Source organism: Esox lucius, chromosome 1, assembly GCF_011004845.1.
Source record: "Esox lucius isolate fEsoLuc1 chromosome 1, fEsoLuc1.pri, whole genome shotgun sequence".
NCBI classification, from domain to species: Eukaryota; Metazoa; Chordata; class Actinopteri; order Esociformes; family Esocidae; genus Esox; species Esox lucius.
The window spans coordinates 2,405,599-2,426,647 of record NC_047569.1 but is presented as its reverse complement, the minus strand read 5'-3'; the positions used below and the strand labels follow the sequence as shown (position 1 = coordinate 2,426,647).

Sequence of the window (21,049 nt, the reverse complement as noted above, 5' to 3'; positions counted from 1 at the left end):
GTGGGGTTAATGGTACACTTTGTGCAGCCAGCAGCAACCATGGTCTGCTTCACCACCATGATACTCTTGCCCATATAACACTGAACATCTTCTGACTTTTCTGATTGGTCTACGGGAAGCACTTTTCCAACATGCTCAGAGAGAACTACAGCCTTGTTATATTCTTTTTTGGGACAATGTACGTTTCCACCTTGCTGTTCTGGTCTGGAACTGGTTCATGAATGATCCAAGATTCAGAAATGTGTTCCTCCCAACATACTCCCCTTTCCTTAATACGATAGAGGAATTCTTCCGAACATGGTGTTGGAAGGTCTATGACAGAAATCCCTATGTACAGAACAACCTTCTCCAAGCCATGAAGGAAGCTTGTGGGTACATTGCGGTGGAGTCCAGTCAGGGATAGCTCAGACATTCCAGGGCATTTTTCCCTCGCTGATGGTTAGGGAAAACATAGCCTGTGACATTGATGAGAAACTCTGGCCTGTCTCTGGTCAGTGTATTATTGTTTGTCTTGTAATAATTTCAGACTGCAACAGATGACAACTGAACTGATGTCTTTATTCACTATCATGTGTGTCTCCCCCGTGCTTCCCACGTACGGCTTACATCATCACGTATTACATATAGAATACATTACATCCCCTTTCTTTTTTTTATTTTTATTTTAAATTTTTTACAACTTTAACAATTATCTCAACACTCACTAAGGAATTCACCAACAAGTATTATCACTCCGATGTGTAATTAAACATTTACTCAGCTGCCTTAGTCAAGTTAGTGCATTTTATAGTCTCTAAATCCTGAAGGAATTTTAACCTCCCTTCCTGATCTTGTGATGATGTTTGGTTTGATTTGTCCTTCAGTGGAAAAATCTTGATGTGTGTCTGGATTTATTTCTCTCTCCAGTGTTGCACTTGCGTTTGACTCGGTGTCAAGGTCATCTTGATCATTTGTTGATGGAAATTCTTGTTCTTTTGTCTTTAACAGATGCTTTCTGTTTCTTCTGTAGATCTTTCCATCTGATGTGCGAAGAACATAAGATCTTGGCAAGTCATGTTTCCTCAAAACGGTTGCAGGATTCCAGATTTGTCCTTGCTGAACTCTCACTTTGTCTCCTGGTGATATCTCAGGCAACTGTTTGGTGTTTTTGTCATAGTAAAATGTTTGCTTTAACTGCCTCTGTTTAAGTTGTTCTTGAACTTTCTTACTTCCTTTTGGAGTCAACAATTTGCTTGAAGTTGGCAGTTTGGTTTTCAATCTTCTTCCCATTAGAAGTTGTGCCGGTGACAGGCCAATGCCATCTAGTGGAGTATTGCGGTATTCCAGCAATGCAATATATGGATCTCCATTCTCACTTAGTGACTTTGTGAGCATTCTCTTAATGGTTTGGATCATTCTTTCTGCTTGTCCATTAGATTGAGCATATCTCGGACTAGACGTCTTGTGCTCGAACTCCCAGTTTTCTGCAAAACGCTTGAATTCTTGACTGGCATATTGTGGACCATTATCTGATATTACCACATCAGGTATACCATGTCTTGAAAACAGTGATTTCATTGCTAGGATTACACTTTTGCTGGTAGTGTCATTCAGCTTTGCGATCTCTGGAAATTTGGAGTAGTAGTCCACACACATCAAATATTCAGAACCATTGTGCTGAAACAAGTCAGTGCCAACTTTTGCCCATGGTCTTTCTGGCAGTGGATGAGGTATTAGTGGTTCTTTTGCGTTACTGTTTCAATGAGTGTTGCATGTGGCACATTGAGATATTTTTTTTTCAATTTCAGCTGACATTCCAGGCCAATAAATGATGTCTCTCGCTCTTTCCTTGGATTTTACTATGCCCAGATGCGACTCGTGAATTTTGTCCATCATTTCTTTTCTCATTCTACTTGGAATGATGAGTTTCGATGCTTTGAACACGAGACCTGATGCATAACTGATTTCCTCTTTAAAAGTCCAATACTTCTGAATGTCTTTGTGCACTAAACTTTTCTCTGTAGGCCATACGTTCAGTATGTAGTCTTTCAGTTTCTGCATTTCAAGATCTTCAGCTGTTGTTTTCCTGAACTCTTCCAGTTTCTTTTCAGACACAGGTAGTTGAGGTGTGACATAGTTTACCTCTAGCTCCTCTTCAAGCAGGTCTTCGTTGTGTTCATCAAGGTAAGCGCGACTCAATGTGTCTGTTATGTGCATTTCTTTGCCTGGCTTGTACATGACTTTCAGATTGTACCTTTGAAGTCTTAGCAACATCCTTTGCAGTCTTAATGCCGTTTGATGCAGTGGTTTTTTGAAGATGCTCTCAAGCGGCTTGTGGTCACTTTCTACTTGAACTTCTCTGCCATATACATATTGGTGGAACTTTTCACATCCATATACAATGGCAAGTAGAAAATGGAGTTCCTTTTCTATTTGTGCATATCGGCGTTGGCAATCCGTGAGCGCTCTTGATCCATATGCTACAGGTCTCTGGTCTTGAAGCAAAACTGCACCCATGCCTTCAGAGCTGGCATCTACTGACAATGTTAATGGTTTGTTGACATTGTAATTTTTCAATGTTGGTGCGTTGGTTGCTAGAGCTTTAAGTTTCTGAAAACTTTTCTCTTGTTCACTTCCCCAGAACCACTCAGCATCATTCTCCAGCAGTTGTCTGACTGGAGCACTTACTTCAGACAAGTTACGAATAAACATGGCAAGATACTGCAGCATACCCAGAAATCTTTGAAGAGCTTGCTTATCTTTTGGTGGAGGTAACTGAACTACAGCTCTCACCTTCTCTTCGTCTGGTTTCAGTCCTTCTGCTGTCAGCACATGACCAATTTGTGATGTTCGGATTTGACATTTCTTTTTGTTTAGTTTGAGGTTGTACTTTCTTGCCCTCTGGAGCAGTTTTCTCAGTCTGGCATCATGCTCTTGTACTGTTTCACCCCAAACCAGCAAATCATCCACAATGTTTATCACACCATCCAGATCTTCAATCATCTGTACTATAGCTCTCTGGAAAACTTCAGATGCTGACGATATTCCAAATGGCAAACGCAGGAATCTATATCTTCCTATAGGAGTGTTGAATGTGCACAATTTGGAACTGTCATCATCCAATTTAATTTGCCACAGAGAACACTTTAGCATTTGGCATGTTAGATACAACTTCTTCTACTGTGAGCAGTGGGTAGTGTTCACGTTTGATTGCCTTGTTCAAATCTTGTGGGTCGAGACATATTCGAATTTTATCTGGCTTGACAATTCTAACCATGCTAATCACCCAATCATTTGGATCTGTCTGTCTTGCAATGACATTCATCTGTTCCATCCTGTGCAATTCTTCAATTATTTTTTCTTTCAGTGCAACAGGAAATTTTCGTGGAGCATGTACAACAGGCTTTACCGTCGGAATCAACTTGAATGTGGTGATATCCTGGCATGCATCCTTCATACTGTTTCAGAATGTCATCATCATCATCATCAACAGAAACGTCATGTATCCTTTTTATCATCCCTAGTGCTTGACATGTGGACCTTCCTAGGATTGCAGGTGCATCTCTTTCAACAATCTGGAACTGAATCTTGTGTTTTTCACATTTGTACTCACATGTTAGCTGTGTCTGTCCCAATGGCGACATCAGGTGTCCAGAGTACGTAAGTAACTTGCAGGTAGATTTACTCAGCTTCTCAGTTATGCCCAGCATATTGTAGATTTTTAACGAGAGCACATTACATTCTGCACCAGTGTCCAATTTGAATTTCACTTGCATGTCACTTATCTTGAGCACTTCAGACCACTTTTCTTTATCTTCTTGCGTTTCCGTGTTGAGAGCTTGAATGCTTTTCAATTAGTTTTTCTGAACTTCAACCGTGCCAAGGAACATATTTTTGTCATTTTCCTCTGTCTGTTCAAGCGTGTGCATTTTTCTTGGCTGTTTATGCTCAATTCGACACATTTTTGCAAAATGGTTCTTTTTGTTGCACAGTTTGCACGTTTGTCCATAGGCAGGACACTTTCTCGGTTCATGTTTGTACCCACATCTGCTGCATTTTGTGTTGTCACTCGAGTCATGTTGCATTTCTCTTGGCATACTCTTTATTTTCTGTTTAAAATTTACTGCTTTAATTTTGTGCATGTCTACTTCTTCATTTAGTGCTTTCACTTGACTGGATGTGATTTCGTTAGCTCGACAGATGTCCACAGCTTTTGCTAATGTGAGATCTGCTTCCCTTAATCTTGCTCTTACTGTGTCATCTTTAATGCCACAAACAATTCTGTCTCTGATTAATGAATCATGCAATTCTCCAAACTCACAATCTTTGGCTTTGTTCTTTAGGTCCGTGACGTAGGAGTCAATATTCTCCGACGGTCCTTGAGCCCTCGTGAAGAAAATGTGACGGATGTAAGGTAGGTTTTTTCTTGGTTCACAATAGTCTTTGAACTTTTGTTTGAGAACATTGATTTTGTCTCTCTCATCATCAACAAATTCAAAAGTATTGAAAACTTGAATTGCCTCCTCACCCGCGACATGCAGAAATGTGGCGCACTGCACTTTTAGAGATTTTTCCGCGATTCCACTAGCCGTTATGAACAGGTCGAGTTTTTGAATCCAAATCTTCCAGTTTTCGGCTAGGTTTCCTTGTAGACATAGGTTCGATGGTGGCTGTAACTGTGTCATTCTTCTTTCTTTGCATTTACAACTTCTGACACCATGTATTATTGTTTGTTTTGTAATAATTTAAGACTGCAACAGATGACAACTGAACTGATGTCTTTATTCACTATCATGTGTGTCTCCCCCGTGCTTCCCACGTACGGCTTACATCATCACGTATTACATATATAGAATATAGAATACATTACAGTCAGAGACAGGATGCTGACCCAGAATGAAATGTTTTTGTTATTACAGTACTGTAGCGTACTCTAACCCTCTTACCTAGGTGAAAATGCTCTGTTACTTTCCTTGTTTTGTTAAGCTTCTTTCTTTTCTGCAAATCCAATTTTGGTGAATTTGCGTTGGTGACTTACAGTACATTACCAGGACCACTACAGCCACAAGCATGATTCTTCAACCAGCAATTGCAGTACTGTACTGTAGAATATTTGAATGGAAAATAAACATCCTGTAAGAAGGACAATTACAGTATTTGTGTGATTGTATAAATCACATCGTATCACCCCCATGGAGTGTAACATATCTGAAAACTAGGGGGACGTTACAGTTATAGGCTCTTGAAAAACGTGGGAACTTTTGCAACAGTGTTCGGAAGAACTTTCTGAACAATATTCGATTTTCACTGTAGAAAGATTTTGTTAAACAATTACAGTGGATATATAAAGTTTCGAGGGGGAAAATTTTTAAATTAAAACCTTACAATAACTTGGTTGCATAAGTGTGCACACCGTCTTATTACTGGGGATGTGGCTGTGTTCAGAATTAACCAATCACATTCAAACTCATGTTAAATAGAAGTCATTTCACACCTGCCATCATTTAAAGTGACTCTGATTAATCACAAATAAAGTTTTTCAGGTATTCTAGTAGGATTTTCCTGACATTTTCTTAGTTGCATCTCAGAGTTAAAGCCATGGTCCGCAGAGAGCTTCCAAAGCACCAGAGAGATCTCATTGTTGAAAATATGGCACAACAGAGACATTACCAAGAACTAGACATCCCTCCAAAATGTATGAAAAGACAAGAAGAAAACTGGTCTGGGAGGGTTCCAAGAGGCCTCCCAGATCCGTTTTTTTGCAGGAATTTCTGGCAAGTACTGGCTGTGTGCTACATGTGACAACAATCTCCCGTATCCCATATGAATGGGCTATGGCATAGGGTGGCAAGACGGAAGCCTTTCTTTACAAAGAAAAACATCCAAGCCAGGCTGAAGTTTGCAAAAACAAACATCAAGTTTGAATGAACTGCCACCTCCACCCCTCCATGAACTGCCACCTTAACGTGGTGGAGGGGTTTGAGTACCCGAGTGACCCTAGGAGCTATGTTGTCTGGGGCTATATGCCCCTTGTAGGGTCTCCCAAGGAAAACAGGTCCTAGGCGACTAAGAGCGGTTCAAAACCCCTTAATGATGAGAAAAATGTTGAGGTCCGTGACGTCGCCCGGTATGGTGCAGCCGGGGACCCACCCTGGAGCCAAGCCCGGGGTTGGGGCTCGTACGCGAGCGCCTAGTGGCCGGGCCTTTCCCCATGGAGCCCGGCCAGGCTCAGCCCGAAGGAGGGACGTGGGGCCGCCTTCCTGTGGGCTAACCACCCTAAGGGGCCGGTGCGGAGAGGATCGGGCGGCAGTCGAAGGCGGGGGCCTAGACAACCCGATCCCTGGACACGGAAACTAGCTCTAGGGACGTGGAACATCACCTCGCTGGCGGGGAAGGAGCCTGAGATCGTTCCGGTTGAGAGGTTGAGAGGTTCCGACTAGAGGTAGTCGGGATCACCTCTACACACGGCTTGGGCTCTGGAACAACACTCCTTGAGAGAGAATGGACACTGCTCTGCCGCCATGTGTTGGAGTTTACCCCGGTGAACAAGAGGGTCGTTTCCCTGCGCCTATGGGTCGGGGATAGGTCTCTCACTGTTGTTTGTGCCTACGGGCTGAACGGCAGTGCAGAGTACCCAACCTTCTTGGAGTCTCTGGGAGGGGTGCTGGAAAGTGCTCCGACTGGGGACTCTATCGTTCTACTGGGGGACTTCAACGCCCACTTGGGCAGTGACAGTGACACCTGGAGGGGCATGATTGGGAGGAACGGCCACCCTGATCTGAACCCGAGCGGTGTTCAGTTATTGGATTTCTGTGCTAGTCAGTTTGTCCATTACGAACACCATGTTCAAGCATAAGGGTGTCCATCAGTGCACGTGGCACCAGGACACCCTAGGCCGCAGGTCGATGATCGAATTTGTTGTCGCTTCATCTGACCTGCGGCCGTATGTCTTGGACACTCGGGTGAAGAGAGGGACGGAGCTGTCAACTGATCACCACCTGGTGGTGAGTTGGATCCGATGGCGGGGGAGGAAGCTGGACAGACTCGGCAGGCCCAAGCGTGCTGTAAGGGTCTGCTGGGAACGTCTGGCTGAGTCTCCTGTCAGAGAGGGAGGCTGGAGATATTGAGTCCGAGTGGATCATGTTCTCCACCGCCATTGTCGAAGCGGCCGCTCGGAGCTGTGGCCTTAAGGTCTCCGGTGCCTGTCGAGGCAGCAATACCCGAACCCGGTGGTGGACACCGGAAGTAAGGGATGCCGTCAAGCTGAAGAAGGAGTCCTATCAGGCCTGGTTGGCTTGTGGGACTCCTGAGGCAGCTGACGGGTACCGACAGGCCAAGCGAACTGCAGCCCGGGTGGTTGTGGAGGCAAAAACTCGGGCCTGGGAGGAGTTCGGTGAGGCCATGGAGAAGGACTATCGGCTGGCCTCGAAGAGATTCTGGCAAACCGTCCGGCACCTCAGGAGAGGGAAACAGTGCCCTACCAACACTGTTTACAGTAGAGGTGGGCAGCTGTTGACCTCAACTGGGGATGTCGTCGGGCAGTGGAAGGAGTACTTCGAGGATCTCCTCAATCCCGCCGTCACGTCTTCCATTGAGGAAGCAGAGGATGAGGGCTCAGAGGTGGACTCGTCCATCACCCGGGCTGAAGTCACAGAGGTAGACAAGAAACTCCTCGGTGGCAAGGCACAGGGGGTGGATGAGATCCGCCCTGAGTACCTCAAGTCTCTGGATGTTGTGGGGCTGTCTTGGTTGACACGCCTGTGCAACATCGCGTGGCAGTCAGGGACAGTGCCTCTGGGATGGCAGACCGGGGTAGTGGTCCCTCTTTTTAAGAAGGGGGACCAGAGGGTGTGTTCCAACTATAGGGGGATCACACTTCTCAGCCTCCCCGGGAAAGTCTATTCCAGGGTTATGGAGAGGAGAATACGGCCGATAGTAGAACATCAGATTCAGGAGGAACAGTGTGGTTTTCGTCCGGGCCGTGGAACACTGGACCAGCTCTATACCGTCTACGGGGTGTTGGAGGGTTCATGGGAGTTTGCCCAACCAATCCACATTTATTTTGTAGATTTGGAGAAGGCATTCGTCTCTGTCCCTCGCGGCATCCTGTGGAGAGTGCTTCGGGAATATGGGGTCCTGGGTCCTTTGCTAAGGGCTGTCAGGTCCCTGTACGACCGAAGCAGGAGCTTGGTCCGCATTGCCGGCAGTAAGTCAGACTTGTTCCCAGTGCATGTTGGACTCCAGCAGGGCTGCCCTTTGTCGCCGGTTCTGTTCGTAATCTTTATGGACAGAATTTCTAGGCGCAGCCAGGGGCCGCAGGGTGTCAGGTTTGGGGACCACACGATTTCGTCTCTGCTCTTTGCGGATGATGTTGTCGTGTTGGCCCCTTCAAACCAGGACCTTCAGCATGCGCTGAGACGGTTTGCAGCCGAGTGTGAAGCAGTGGGGATGAGAATCAGTACCTCCAAATCCGAGGCCATGGTCCTCAATTGGAAAAGGGTGGCTTGCCCACTTCAGGTTGGTGGAGAGTGCCTGCCTCAAGTGGAGGAGTTTAAGTATCTAGGGGTTTTGTTCACGAGTGAGGGAAGGATGGAACGGGAGATTGACAGACGGATCGGTGCAGCTTCTGCAGTAATGCGGTCGATGTATCGGTCTGTCGTGGTGAAGAATGAGCTGAGCCGCAAGGCGAAGCTCTCGATTTACCAGTCAATCTACGTTCCTACTCTCAACTATGGTCATGAGCTTTGGGTCATGACCAAAAGGACAAGATCCCGGATACAGGCGGCCGAAATGAGCTTTCTCCTCAGGGTGGCTGGGCGATCCCTTAGAGATAGGGTGAGAAGTTTGGTCACCCGGGAGGAGCTCAGAGTAGAGCCACTGCTCCTCCACATCGAGAGGGGTAAGCTGAGGTGGCTTCGGCATCTGTTACAGATGCCTCCGGAACTCCTTCCCAGGAAGGTGTTCAGGTCCCGTCCCACCGGGAGGAGACCCCGGGGAAGACCTAGGACACGCTGGAGGGACTATGTCTCCCGGCTGGCCTGGGAACGCCTCAGTGTCCCCACGGAAGAGCTGGAGGAAGTGTCTAGGGAGAGCGAAGTCTGGACATCTCTGCTTAGACTGCTTCACCCGCGACCCGGCCCCGGATAAGCGGATGATGATGATGATGAACATCAAGTCTCCCAAAAGCATGCGGGAAAATGTGTTATGGTCTGATGAAACCAAGGTTGAACTTTTTGGCCATAATTCCAAAAGGTATGTTTGGTGCAAAAACAACACTGCACATCACCCTAAGAATACCATACCCACAGTGAAGCAGCATCATGGCAGCATCATCCTTTGGGGCTGTTTTCTTCAACTGGAACAGGGGCCTTAGTCAGGGTGGAGGGAATTATGAACAGTTCCAAATACCAGGCAATTTTGGCACAAAACCTCCAGGTGTCTGTTAGAACGCTGAAGATTAAGAGGAAGTGCTTTAATAAAATCTAAAGTGCTTAAAAAAAGTACTAGTTTAAGGGTGTGCACACTTATGCAACCAGGAGTATTTAAAAAAATGTTCTCAATGATTTCAGTTTGATTTCCAATTGAATTGTTCACGTTACAGGTCACATCAAAGGTGGAAAAAGTTCTGACATGATATATCTCTGTCTCTTTCTTTTACATCACAAGAACCTGGCATTTTAACAGGGGTGTGTAGACATTTTATATCCACTGTAGATGATTTCTTGTCTCCAAATGTTTACTTTTTCTATGCTTTAATTTCAGAGTACATGAATACAATAAACTGTATGAATTAAAAACTTTTGACCGGTAGTCTATCTTACCATGTTTTTACCCAATGCAATATACATGTAAATGTTTAGACCAGGTTACTTTGCAATCTAGGGTGACTTCCAACAGTTTAGTCACTGCAACCACCACATTCTTACCCAATTTTTCTCCCCAATTTGTGATATCCAATTTGTAGTTAAGGTCCTTCATTGCAGCAACTCCCAGCACACACCATACAGTCAATGCTGCGATATATGCCTTATGAAGCACATTCTGGTTCACGCTGCCTGCTCAACTGGGAAGTATTCTCATTGATTATGCTGACAGGACGACAAAAGGACTAGGGATACTCATCGTGATCTCCTCTCCCGAAGAACCTAAAGTTTTTGTTTAGAGGGAAGAACCCCCCACCCCAACGATTTTTATCAACAATGTATTCATGGATTCTTTACATCCTCAAATCTCATGTTTGTGAAGTAGTGATATCTGAAATTTCTTTCAGTAGGTCAAAAATCTCTGGAATGTAACTTGATTGGTCAACCTTTCAGATTTGAATTCAAACTGTTCTCACGTGTTCATAGAAGGGGCTCAAGTTCATTGTCTCAGAGCGTTTTATCCTACAATAGTTTTATTTAGAAAAAGAAGGCTTTCTGTCAAATTTGTATCAAGATACATTTTAGTATAAATTGGGGAAACTATCAGGTCACATACAGAGTTGGGGAGTAACAGATTACAAAAAAACAGTAACTGTAATCCATTATGTTACCAACAAAAATATTGTAATTCCGGATACTTGTATGAAAAAATGTATGATTACTTTCGGATTACTTCAATTGAAAAAGAATAGTTGTGCGAAATAATTGACACATTGTTTGTTTAAGTTTATTATGTAATGTTGTAAAAACATTGTTATTTGAACCAAAATATGAATTGCCTACCTCAGTTGTGTGTGTGATCATCATGCGTGCAAAGGTGGACGCGCATAATCAGTTTAGTGATGGAGGAAGCGCTAGTTTAAATTCCTCCGGTTTTGGTTGGTTGGATGGCCGGTAAAAACAGAGTACATCTTCGATAACATTAGCAGAGTCATATACAATTTTATTTAGTTAAAACACAAATAACAGAATAGGCTTACGCATCCTTATATTTTGGGTTTTTTTCAGATAAAAAGTCAGATTCTGGAAGGTTTATTCTGGAGGTTTATTGGATTCATTGGAATGACTGAATATCTGACAGACCTTTAGCGTGTAATGTAGAGATGTAGCCCAATTATATTGAAGTAAAAAGCAATAGTTTAGAAACCCATTTCCAAAGGCACTGTAGCCGACACAACCCATTAGGTAAAATGCGAATTCTGTTTTTGGCCACCTATGTAAACTCTAACATTGATTGATCCCACAAAAAGGTGTTCAGTTGGTTATAGGCTATTGCTATTTGTTTTCCACTGCCTATTAATATGAAAGTAATCTAAAAGTAATTCAAAGTAATCAAATTACGTTATGTTACTGATTACAAATGTGGACATGTAACTGTAACTGATTACATTTAAAAAGTAACCTACCCAACCCTAGTCGCTTATTATCTTCCAAGGTAATGTGGGACACTTTTCCAACAGGTACTCTGTTACTAAGGTCTAAAGACATCGTATTGGAATGAAATAGGCGGTGAACCAGGTCCTTCTAGCTTTGAATTGCACTAATAAGCAGTGGAGACTTTTACAAAAAACTGATTTTATTCAGGAATCATTTAAATCACTAGAATTTATCACAGATGGAAGCCAATTAGTTTGATTTCTGAACTGGAAGATGGTTGGTTAAACTTCAGCAAACATCAAGTTTGCAATTGCAATTCAAAGGGGGGTGTTCGCTTACCCAAATAGGGTATTATACGGTTTTAATTCAAATTTAAACAATTCTGACTTTCAAAGCAATTTTTTCTCTTGGAAATTGTGGGATACTGTGGGTAAATAAAAAGCATTCCAATGACTTGCATTATTATTTTAAGCATATGTCGAAAAGTACTTCATACTTAGCTATTGTACAATATGTTAGTGGATCTTTGATACTATGAGGCAATGCCCTTGTAGGAGACAGCATTAAGAAGTTAATTAAGTACAAGGGGTTCTTTTGTTGCTTTGAGGCACACCTATGAAACTGGGGCCAAGGGTTGGCCACTGCCTCCATTACTCAATTACCGCCATTTGCATGCAAGCCAATGCTTTCACATGCATTTTTCACCACTTTCCAGTCCAATAATGCATTAAAAAAATACTCCCCCAAAATATTTTTTTATATTGTACCAGACTGTTGAGGATGGCCTAAAGGGTCCAGGTGAAAACAGCAGGTACCTGGGATTCCAGGGGGACCACAGTCCCCTATAGGGCCCATTCCTCCAGATGGTCCAATGAGTCCAGGGGGCCCAGTGATAGTGGGGGCAGGTTCCCCCCTTTCCCCTTTATTACCAGCAAAACCAGGGGGACCAGGATTTCCAGGGGTACCAGGGAAAGACAACCCTGAAAACAAAAGGACAGTGGTCAGCTTTAATTAGCTTGCAAGCCACCAAATAATTTCAAATTGTTTTGTGTTTTAGATTTTTTTGAGGTGGGAGAGGTAAAGATAGGCAAAACCACATTAATTGAAGGCTATGAGGAAAATAAGGAAATATAAGGACTCTTCTACGGAGATACAGGTGAATTGGATTATTTTGCAGGTAAAGTTCTCTTGTTAGCCAGAGCGAATCCTAAATCTTAATGCTGTACAATCACATATTTCTTATCTGAAAACTGCCGTAGGTACTTGACAAAATAAGCTGCAAACTGATCTAACTGATTACTGTATTGTCAAAGGGAAGTTTTTTTATTCAGCCCCAAATGTGATGTGGCAATTTTAGACCATGGTCAAAAGAATGGATCTGGAGTCTTACTTTCGCAGATTTGATGCGCAAACTAAGTCAATAATTTGTGGTAAGGAAGACATAAAATTGCTTATTACAGTGTTTTACTTATGGTGTCACTTGATAGATTAAATTATTTAAAAAGGAGTCCATTTTCAGTGCTTAACAACTACCACTTTGACGTTTGCTAAGTTAGCTTGACAGAAGCTATTTGGCCTGCTCTAACAATAGTATGCCTACCCACTTACACCATTTCTGAATAAATATGTGGCTATTTCTCTATATATGACAATGTTTAAATGAACAAAAAAAATTGTGAACAGCAATGGGTCAATAACAAAACTAGTTTGTGAAAGTAAATACACTAAACTTAACAAGTTATACTGTAGCTGCAAGCAAAAAACCGAGCCAGAATGGGAGATAATTGTAAATCTTCTTTCTAACGTTTTGCATATCTAATTTATGAGGTGTGTATTATGTAATTGCGTCAATAATGAAGTAAATATTGTTTTAGAAAAACCAAGTCTGATTATACATAACTACCTGCCATCAATGTAAAATATGCCTACAAATCAGGCAACAGTTAAAGTCATCTTCAGATTGACGTGGTTTTCTATTTTGGCAATTATATATTTTATACTTTTCATGTGACAACACTTAAGAAATGACACTTTGTAGTGAGTGTACAGCTTGTATTACAGTGTAAATTGGGGGGGGGGGGGGGGACAACCAGGTGAGGAGTACAAGTGTGTCTTGCCTACAGTCAAGCATGGTGGTGGGAGTGTCATGGTTTGGGGATGCATGAGTGCTGCTGGCCCTGGGGAGCTCTTTGAGGGAACCATGAATGCCAACATGTACTGTGAAATACTGAAGCAGAGCATGATCCCCTCCCTTCGGAGACTGGGCCGTAGGCCAGTTTTCCAACATGATAATGACCCCAAACACACCTCCAAGACAACCACTGCCTTGCTAAAGAAGCTGAGGGTAAAGTTGATGGACTGGCCAAGCATGTCTCCAGACCTAAACCCTATTGAGCATCTGTGGGGTATCCTTAAACGGAAGGTGGAGAAGCGCAAGGTCTCTAACATCCACCAGCTCCAAGATGTCATGGAAGAGGACTCCAGTGGCAACCTGTGAAGCTCTGGTGAACTCCATGCCCAAGAGGGTTAAGGCAGTCCTGGAAAATTTTTCACTTAGGGGTGTACTCACTTTTGTTGACAGCGGTTTAGACATTAATGGCTGTGTGTTGTGTTATTTTGAGGTGACAGCAAATGTACACTGTTATACAAGCTGTACACTCACTAATTTACATTGCAGCAAAGTGTCATTTCTTCAGTGTCATCACATGAAAAGATATACTCAAATATTTACAAAATTTGACGGGTGTACTCACTTCTGTGAGATACCGTATACACAAAAATAAATAATTGAAAAAAATATATATATATTTCATGCTTAACCTTAAATTTGTTGTTAAATTAGTAATGGAACCTAAATCTATGCTGGAAAGAAAACATGAAACAGACATGAAATCATTTTTGGCATGTTTACATATATACAGTAATTTTAAGCTGTCTTTCTAAGTGTAGCTGAGAGTGTGCTGATGTTTGAGCCAAAAAACACTTGATGATACCTATTACAGAAGTCTCTGTACAACCCAAAATATCAAAGTAGTGAAAACAGCCAAAAAAAATTTAAAGGGTTCAAACATATAATTACATGGCAGCGAACATACTGAAACCCAAGAGAGATTAGCAGAGCAGGAAAACAGAACGCTGTTCAATATTTTTAAATTGCCCAGATAAACATGAATAAGCATCAGACCTAGATACATTTTACTATATTTGTTAATAAATGTATCTAATGTTTTTCCAAGTTAATCTGCAGCCCCCTGATGATCAGAACATAAATTCCGTGGCCCCCACCACCATCTAGGTTGCCCAACCCTGATCTAACAGCACTGTCCATGGTTCTTAAACAACAGCTAGGTGATTCATTCAGAATGGAACATATACAGTGAGGGAAAAAGGTATTTCATCTCTTGCTGACTTTGTATGTTTGCCCACTGATAAAGAAATGTCTATAATGTTAATGGTAGGTTTATTTGAACAGTGAGAGACAGAATAACAACAACAAAATCCAGAAAAATATGTTATACATTTATTTGCATTTTAATGAGTGAAAGTATTTCATGGCCTCTATATCAGAAAGATTGCAAGCTGAGATTAGGAGCACACTCTTAAACGGAGTGCTCCTAATCTCAGCTTGTTACCTGTGTAAAAGACACCTGACCACAGAATCAATCAATCAGATTCCAAATTCTCCACCATGGCCAAGACCAAAGAGCTGACCAAGGACGTCAGGGACAAGATTATAGACCTACACAAGGCTGGAATGGCCTACAAGACCATCGGCAAGCAGCTTGTTGAGAAAGTGATAACTTTTGGTGCGATTATTCGCAAATGGAAGAAACACAAAAGAAGTGTCAATCTCCCTCAGTCTAGGGCCCCATGCAAGATCTCACCTCGTGGAGTTGCAATGATCATGAAAACGGTGAGAAATCAGTCCAGAACTACACGGGGGGATCTTGTCAATGATCTCAAGGCAGCTGAGACCATAGTCACCAAGAAAACAATTGGTAACACATACGCAAGGTCCCCCTCCTTATGAAAGCACATGTACAGGCCCGTCTGAAGTTTGCCAATGAACATCTGAATGATTCAGAAGAGAACTAGGTGAAAGTGTTGTGGTCAGACCAAAATCATCAACTCAACTCGCCGTGTTTGGAGGAGGAGGAATGCTGCCTATGACCCCAAGAACACCATCCCAACCATCCCCAACCATCCAAACACCATCCCAACCATCCCCAACACTTGATGATTACTACCATCCCCAACACTTTACCTTAGACATATTAATAATGATTATATCTTATATTCAGAATTGTGAAGGGATATCTGTTGTTTACCAACCACCACAGAGTACCTGTATTAATTCCAATGGCAGCTTCCTGCCCGCAATCAACAATGACATCCTGCCCAACACCATTAATACCCACAAAAACTTCCCAAAAGATGCTGCAGGATTTGATGTCCCAAGCACTTTCACAACATTAGATGGCAAGCCACTCTTTGACTGGTGGAAGTTCAAATAACAATGCAGGAGTCCTGCCAGCACCACAGCTTGACAAGAATAAAATGGATGCCATATTTTGTAAATTATAGTAAGCCTATATTTTTATAAGGGGTGACCCAGCAACGCATCTAGGCGGTCAAACCACTTGCTCTACCGGTCAGAGTCTGTTATTGTGATCCTCGATCCTCATGTAATCTTGTTTTTATATTTGTTAGCTTCTCGCTGGACTGTTTTCTGGTGTGATAAATGTTCAGCTGACTTAACTTGCAAGATGTTTTGGCAAACACATTATTACGGATTGCCGTTTCCAATTCCCGCTATATTTGGTCCTCAGCATAAACACAATAAGGCCTGGACTATGCTGAGGACGGCTGCAGACGTTTAAAAATGGCAGTTGAAAACTTATGCAAGTGAACTCTACTACTACTCGACCAATCAGAAATGTTCAGAAGCGAAATCACCACCCCAAAAGTTCTGGTACTCTGGGAAAGTCCTACCTCCCAAGCAGGAACTGTTTTGGGGCTGAAATGCCGTTCCTGATTCTAGGCCCTAGTTCCTACGGTGGAAACACAGTGAGTTCCTGGAAAGGTTTCTAGTTCCTGGGTATAGTTCCTGCAGTGGAAACACTGCTATAGATAACAAATAGAAATAATTATCTCTTTTTTTTCATATAAAGCAGAACATCAGGAGGAAGCTTCTGTAACATACAAAAGTATTCAATGAAATGATGCCATTTGTGTATACTATTTTCCCTGAGGGAATACTATTTTCTCAAGACCTAAAACAAACATAACGTCACATAACAATTGAGAATTTTTAGGGGGGGTGAACCGATTTCCAGTTCAGCAGAATCCTGCGTCAAGCCAATAGGGAAGTAAAAGCAACAATGTCTGTTTGGCTGGGGGCTAATGAGGACAGGTCCTCTGGAATACCAAAAAAAAATTTATCCTCTGGAATACCAAAAACATTTTTATCCTGGGGCATGGTTGCAGGTTAGAATTGATTCCTAATAGTTCTTAAGGGCAGGATACAGAGCAAACATATGACTGAGGTAGACATCTATCCCATTCATCGATCACATTCGGATAGATTTCAGCTTTCCTCAACTTGGAAAAATGTGCTCTATGTACAAACTTAAATTGCATAAGGCCAAGCCGAGCACAAGATCAGGTGGAGCGTACCCTGTGAATCGCCTCATCCCACCACTCTCACTGTGTTAATTCCATGTCCATCTCCCACTCCCAGGCAGATATAGATTTGTTAGTGCAGTGCTTCTCCAATGACAGGATAACCACATAGATCTGAGAGGTTAATTCAAGAGTTTGGCGGGGAAGACAGAAAACTGTGAAGAGATACAATGTCTGACTTGCAGGTAACGGAAACAAGTAAGTCTTGGAATGTTGTAATATCCATCTTTTCCCCAGAGACAGAATGCAATGTCTATTAGGGATTAGGGAAGAAGTGGTTGTTCTTAATAGGGTCCATAGCCGATACAGCGAAACAATTTAAATTACGTCAAAACTGATACCAGATATTAAGTGTGGAAAGTACCACAGGATTGCCAGTATAGCGAGAGGGTGTGCCGGCAAAGAACAGTATAGCAAAGTGGGAAGAGATGTAGATACACAGGACTGCGCCTAAAGGTGGCACAATGGGGTATCCGGAGCACGCAACCAGAATGGCAATTTCTGAAAATTGGCAGCCCTGTAGTAGTACACAAAGTTGCACCAGCCATCCACTAAATTTGCATCTCTGAAGCAAAGAACGACTGACTCTAGGTACCTTACCTCCCCAGATTGGATATAATGAAATATACAAAGGCATTTGGGGAAAACTATTCATATTAACAGCATTAATCCTCCCTTTAAGTGATATAGGTAAACTACCCCATCTCTGAAAGTCAGACTTCATTTGCACAGGAAGGGGAGAAAAGTTTACTGAGAAAAGGTCAGGTTGAGAAAGTGTTACTTTCACTCAGAGGGACTCAATAGCAAGGGCAAATAAAGGGGGAGAGGGCAACACTGTCTTGTCCCATGGTAAAGGGCAAAATAATCAGAACAGGTGACATTTGTACAGACTGGCCTGGGGAGAAGTATACAATAGACTGACCCATGAGCCAAATTTGGCCCCAAATACAAAAATGTTAACAATACAACCGCCAGGCCTTTCAGACCCCCAGTATCCACCAGAGCCAAACGCCATTTGTGACAGAATTCCTGAACGGGGGCTTATTGCAAAATTGTTGCCTTTTATTACATTTTATAAAGGTCCAGATTCAGAGCTTTGTAATGGTATATAAAACAACACTGTTTGATGAAATAATGGGAAAGATATGCTGCTGGATAATTGATAATCTGCTCTACTTAGTTCTGAGAAAAAGCCTTGAAAGAGTCACACTTTCCAGGGTGCTGGTCTTTGTTTACGCCCATTCAGCGTAGTTCACACCCTCTTAAGCCTTAACCCCACTCAGCTATTTTACTAAGCCTTGTGCTAAACTGGTCTGGTTGGTCTCTAATAAACACATACTAAGTGATCATAATCACACACAAGCTAGAAACCAGGAAATGTTAGCTAGCATGTAAGGTAATGTTGTTACCTAGCTAGCTAACGTTAACAGTAATATCAGTAGCTATAGCTAGATAACTAGCAATACCAACAACTTCGACAACTTTTTGAAAATAAATGATCTGTAGCTAGTTAGCAAACATTACACTTACCCGTATATATGTAGGAATGTTTCGAGGCACACTGAAAATGATATCTTCATTGCATACAAAGTCCTTGGTTGTTTGCATTTAGTCAATTGACCTTGTTTACAACGCGTCTTTTCGCTACCGTTCACACTCAAGGTGTTCAATACTCCAATAATCTATGCATCTTTCATTTTCGCCATGGTTGTCCTTTTATTGTAAATGTAATCCGTGGAAAATTGTTTTATACAAGAGGAGCTAGCGTTTTCTATCTACCATTGGCACTGCAATGAAATGCCTACATTTTCCCAGAAAGTTTTGAACAGTATCAATGTCTGGGATTTCCTCCGATTCATCTTCTCAGTCATGGCATCATTCTACTCCAGAAAGTAGTATCTCACAACTTCAGATTTGTTGATAACACCAGCAAAATTCAGGGCAGCGATGAAATTCACAGCTGTAGCAATGCGATCGTGGTTGTCCATTTTTGGAAAATCCCGGGATCACAATGATTTACTGACCAAGCACTCACGTAGTTGACAAAAGCCAGTTACTTCATAGACCAATCAGCCCCTTCATTATCTCAGCCAATGGAAGGAAACTTACTGTATTCACTGGTTAAACAGGGGTTTTAGTTTAAAATTTGTATTTACACTTCCCATACTAGTTTGTCATGCAAATTCACATCTTCAAGAAGGCATTTCTGCAAAAAAGACCTAATGTTTTTCTTCTTAAAAATGTCTCTCCTTACAAGTAGTGACATGCGACATTCACCCCGTTCAGGAATAGTGCACCAGCGTAGTGACGAACTTCCGGTTTACTTATTAATACTCATCCGCATAAGTAAACACCTAAACTCACAACAAGTGAGTGATGAAAAAAAAGAAATATAATGTACGTGACTTATTTAAGTTTCAAGGTACAAGTGGGGCATCATTTTAATCAGGAGAATGTCCTCTTTTTAATAAAATATGGTTCGCTCCATTCAATGACTTCAAACGCTAGACTAGAAATAGTCAGAAAAGGCAATTTTTTTATATACTTCCACGTAACGCAGTTTTAAGCGCAATTAATACCATGTAGGACCAGATGTTTACTTCCTATGCCAGTTGTTATTTTTCAGTTTCGTTGTGAAATTAGGTTACAGTAGTAAAATAAAAGAGGAGACCTGTTTTGGTGCTTTTTTGAGGCAATGGAATTTTAAGTTTCATTCAGGTTAGAAGAGTCTGAACGAAGGTTCGTTTCAATTCACTTGCAATGGGGACGCGCTAGCGTCCCAGCTCAGCCAGCGTTCTTTTGCTGTTTTTGAGGCAAGAGTGAATTTGTATGCTTTCTATTGTCCTGCGTAATACTACACTAAAAAGGAACACGTCGCTAACTAGCTTAGTCGATAGCCGGCCGGCACACCACAGTAAACTACTTCCCCCCGTAGTTGTGCAGATAACTCTGTTCCGCTTGCTTGTTGGAGCAGGGGACCAGGCATCAACAATTCGATGGACATCACTAATGCTTATTTTAGGCAGGTCTTGGAGACATCTACTAAAAACTGAAATTTTGGGCGATGCGTGTGATCGCCATAAGTAAACCGGAAAATGATATGCCGACATTTGGCTAAAGCGGAAGTTCGTCCATACGCTTGTGCACAGAGCCTATTCTGTCACATTTGGCATATAAATCGTTCTCATTAGCATACTAATTCTCATCAGCAGCATCACCATCCAGCCAGAGCATCAGTTCATCTACTGGGTAATGGAAGTAATGGAAGAAGTAGGGTGTAGCTTTCAAAATGGCAGTGTTATTTTAATTACAAACTCAAACGCCAGTTGGCATACGCATTTGGCAGTTCTTACTAGTGTAAAGAACAGCAAAAAGGTATTGCCTTTCAATTCTGATGAATGCCTTCTCTGCATCTACAGAGTTTACCACCTCAGGAAATATAGAGAATAATTTGGAATAAATGGTAACACTTTACAATAAGGATACATTAATTGACATTAGTTTATGATGTAGTAAATATTAACAAACATGCATTATAGGTCTTAATAAATATGTATTCATTATTGTTAATATTAACTTAAGCAGGTATACATGTAAGTATTAATGTTAGTAAATGCATTTGTTAAAAAGTTTTAACATTTACTAAATTAATTTAATATGGGAATGTTCATGTTAATTTCTGTTGACGTAATCATCTATACATCCATTAAATAATGATTGAGGACAAACTCGAATGTACTCATCTTTGAGTTACTACTATACCTTATGAATGATTGTGTGCACGTGGCACAATTACTAAATAGTGAGGAAATATTCACCAAATATACTCTATGCATGACCATTGGTTTATTTGAAACCAACAGCAATAAATGTACTGCCAATGTTTGTGAGCTATTCATTAGCATGACTTTATAGTAGTAAACCATTAATAAAAAATTGACATTTGTAGAGTCTTTGTTAGCATTACTTAATAGTAGAAAAGGATTAAAGGCACTTGTGACCCTTATTGTTAAGTGTAAACTACATGAATACTAATTAATGGATAATTAACGGTTTTTGGAATATTTATCATTTCTACAATATCTTTT

At 41.9% G+C, this 21,049-nt stretch overlaps 1 protein-coding gene across 2 annotated transcripts in view; it reads right to left on the bottom strand.

Annotated features, from left to right (window-relative positions):
- The window catches only part of col4a3 (collagen, type IV, alpha 3), a 303,630-nt gene that overhangs the window by 188,376 nt on the left and 94,205 nt on the right, over nucleotides 1-21,049 (bottom strand). For both annotated transcript variants that reach the window (XM_029119708.2, XM_029119709.2), the window contains exon 21: nucleotides 12,095-12,259. In XM_029119708.2, the coding sequence (XP_028975541.2) occupies nucleotides 12,095-12,259 (165 nt within the window). The remainder of the gene's footprint in view (nucleotides 1-12,094; nucleotides 12,260-21,049) is intronic.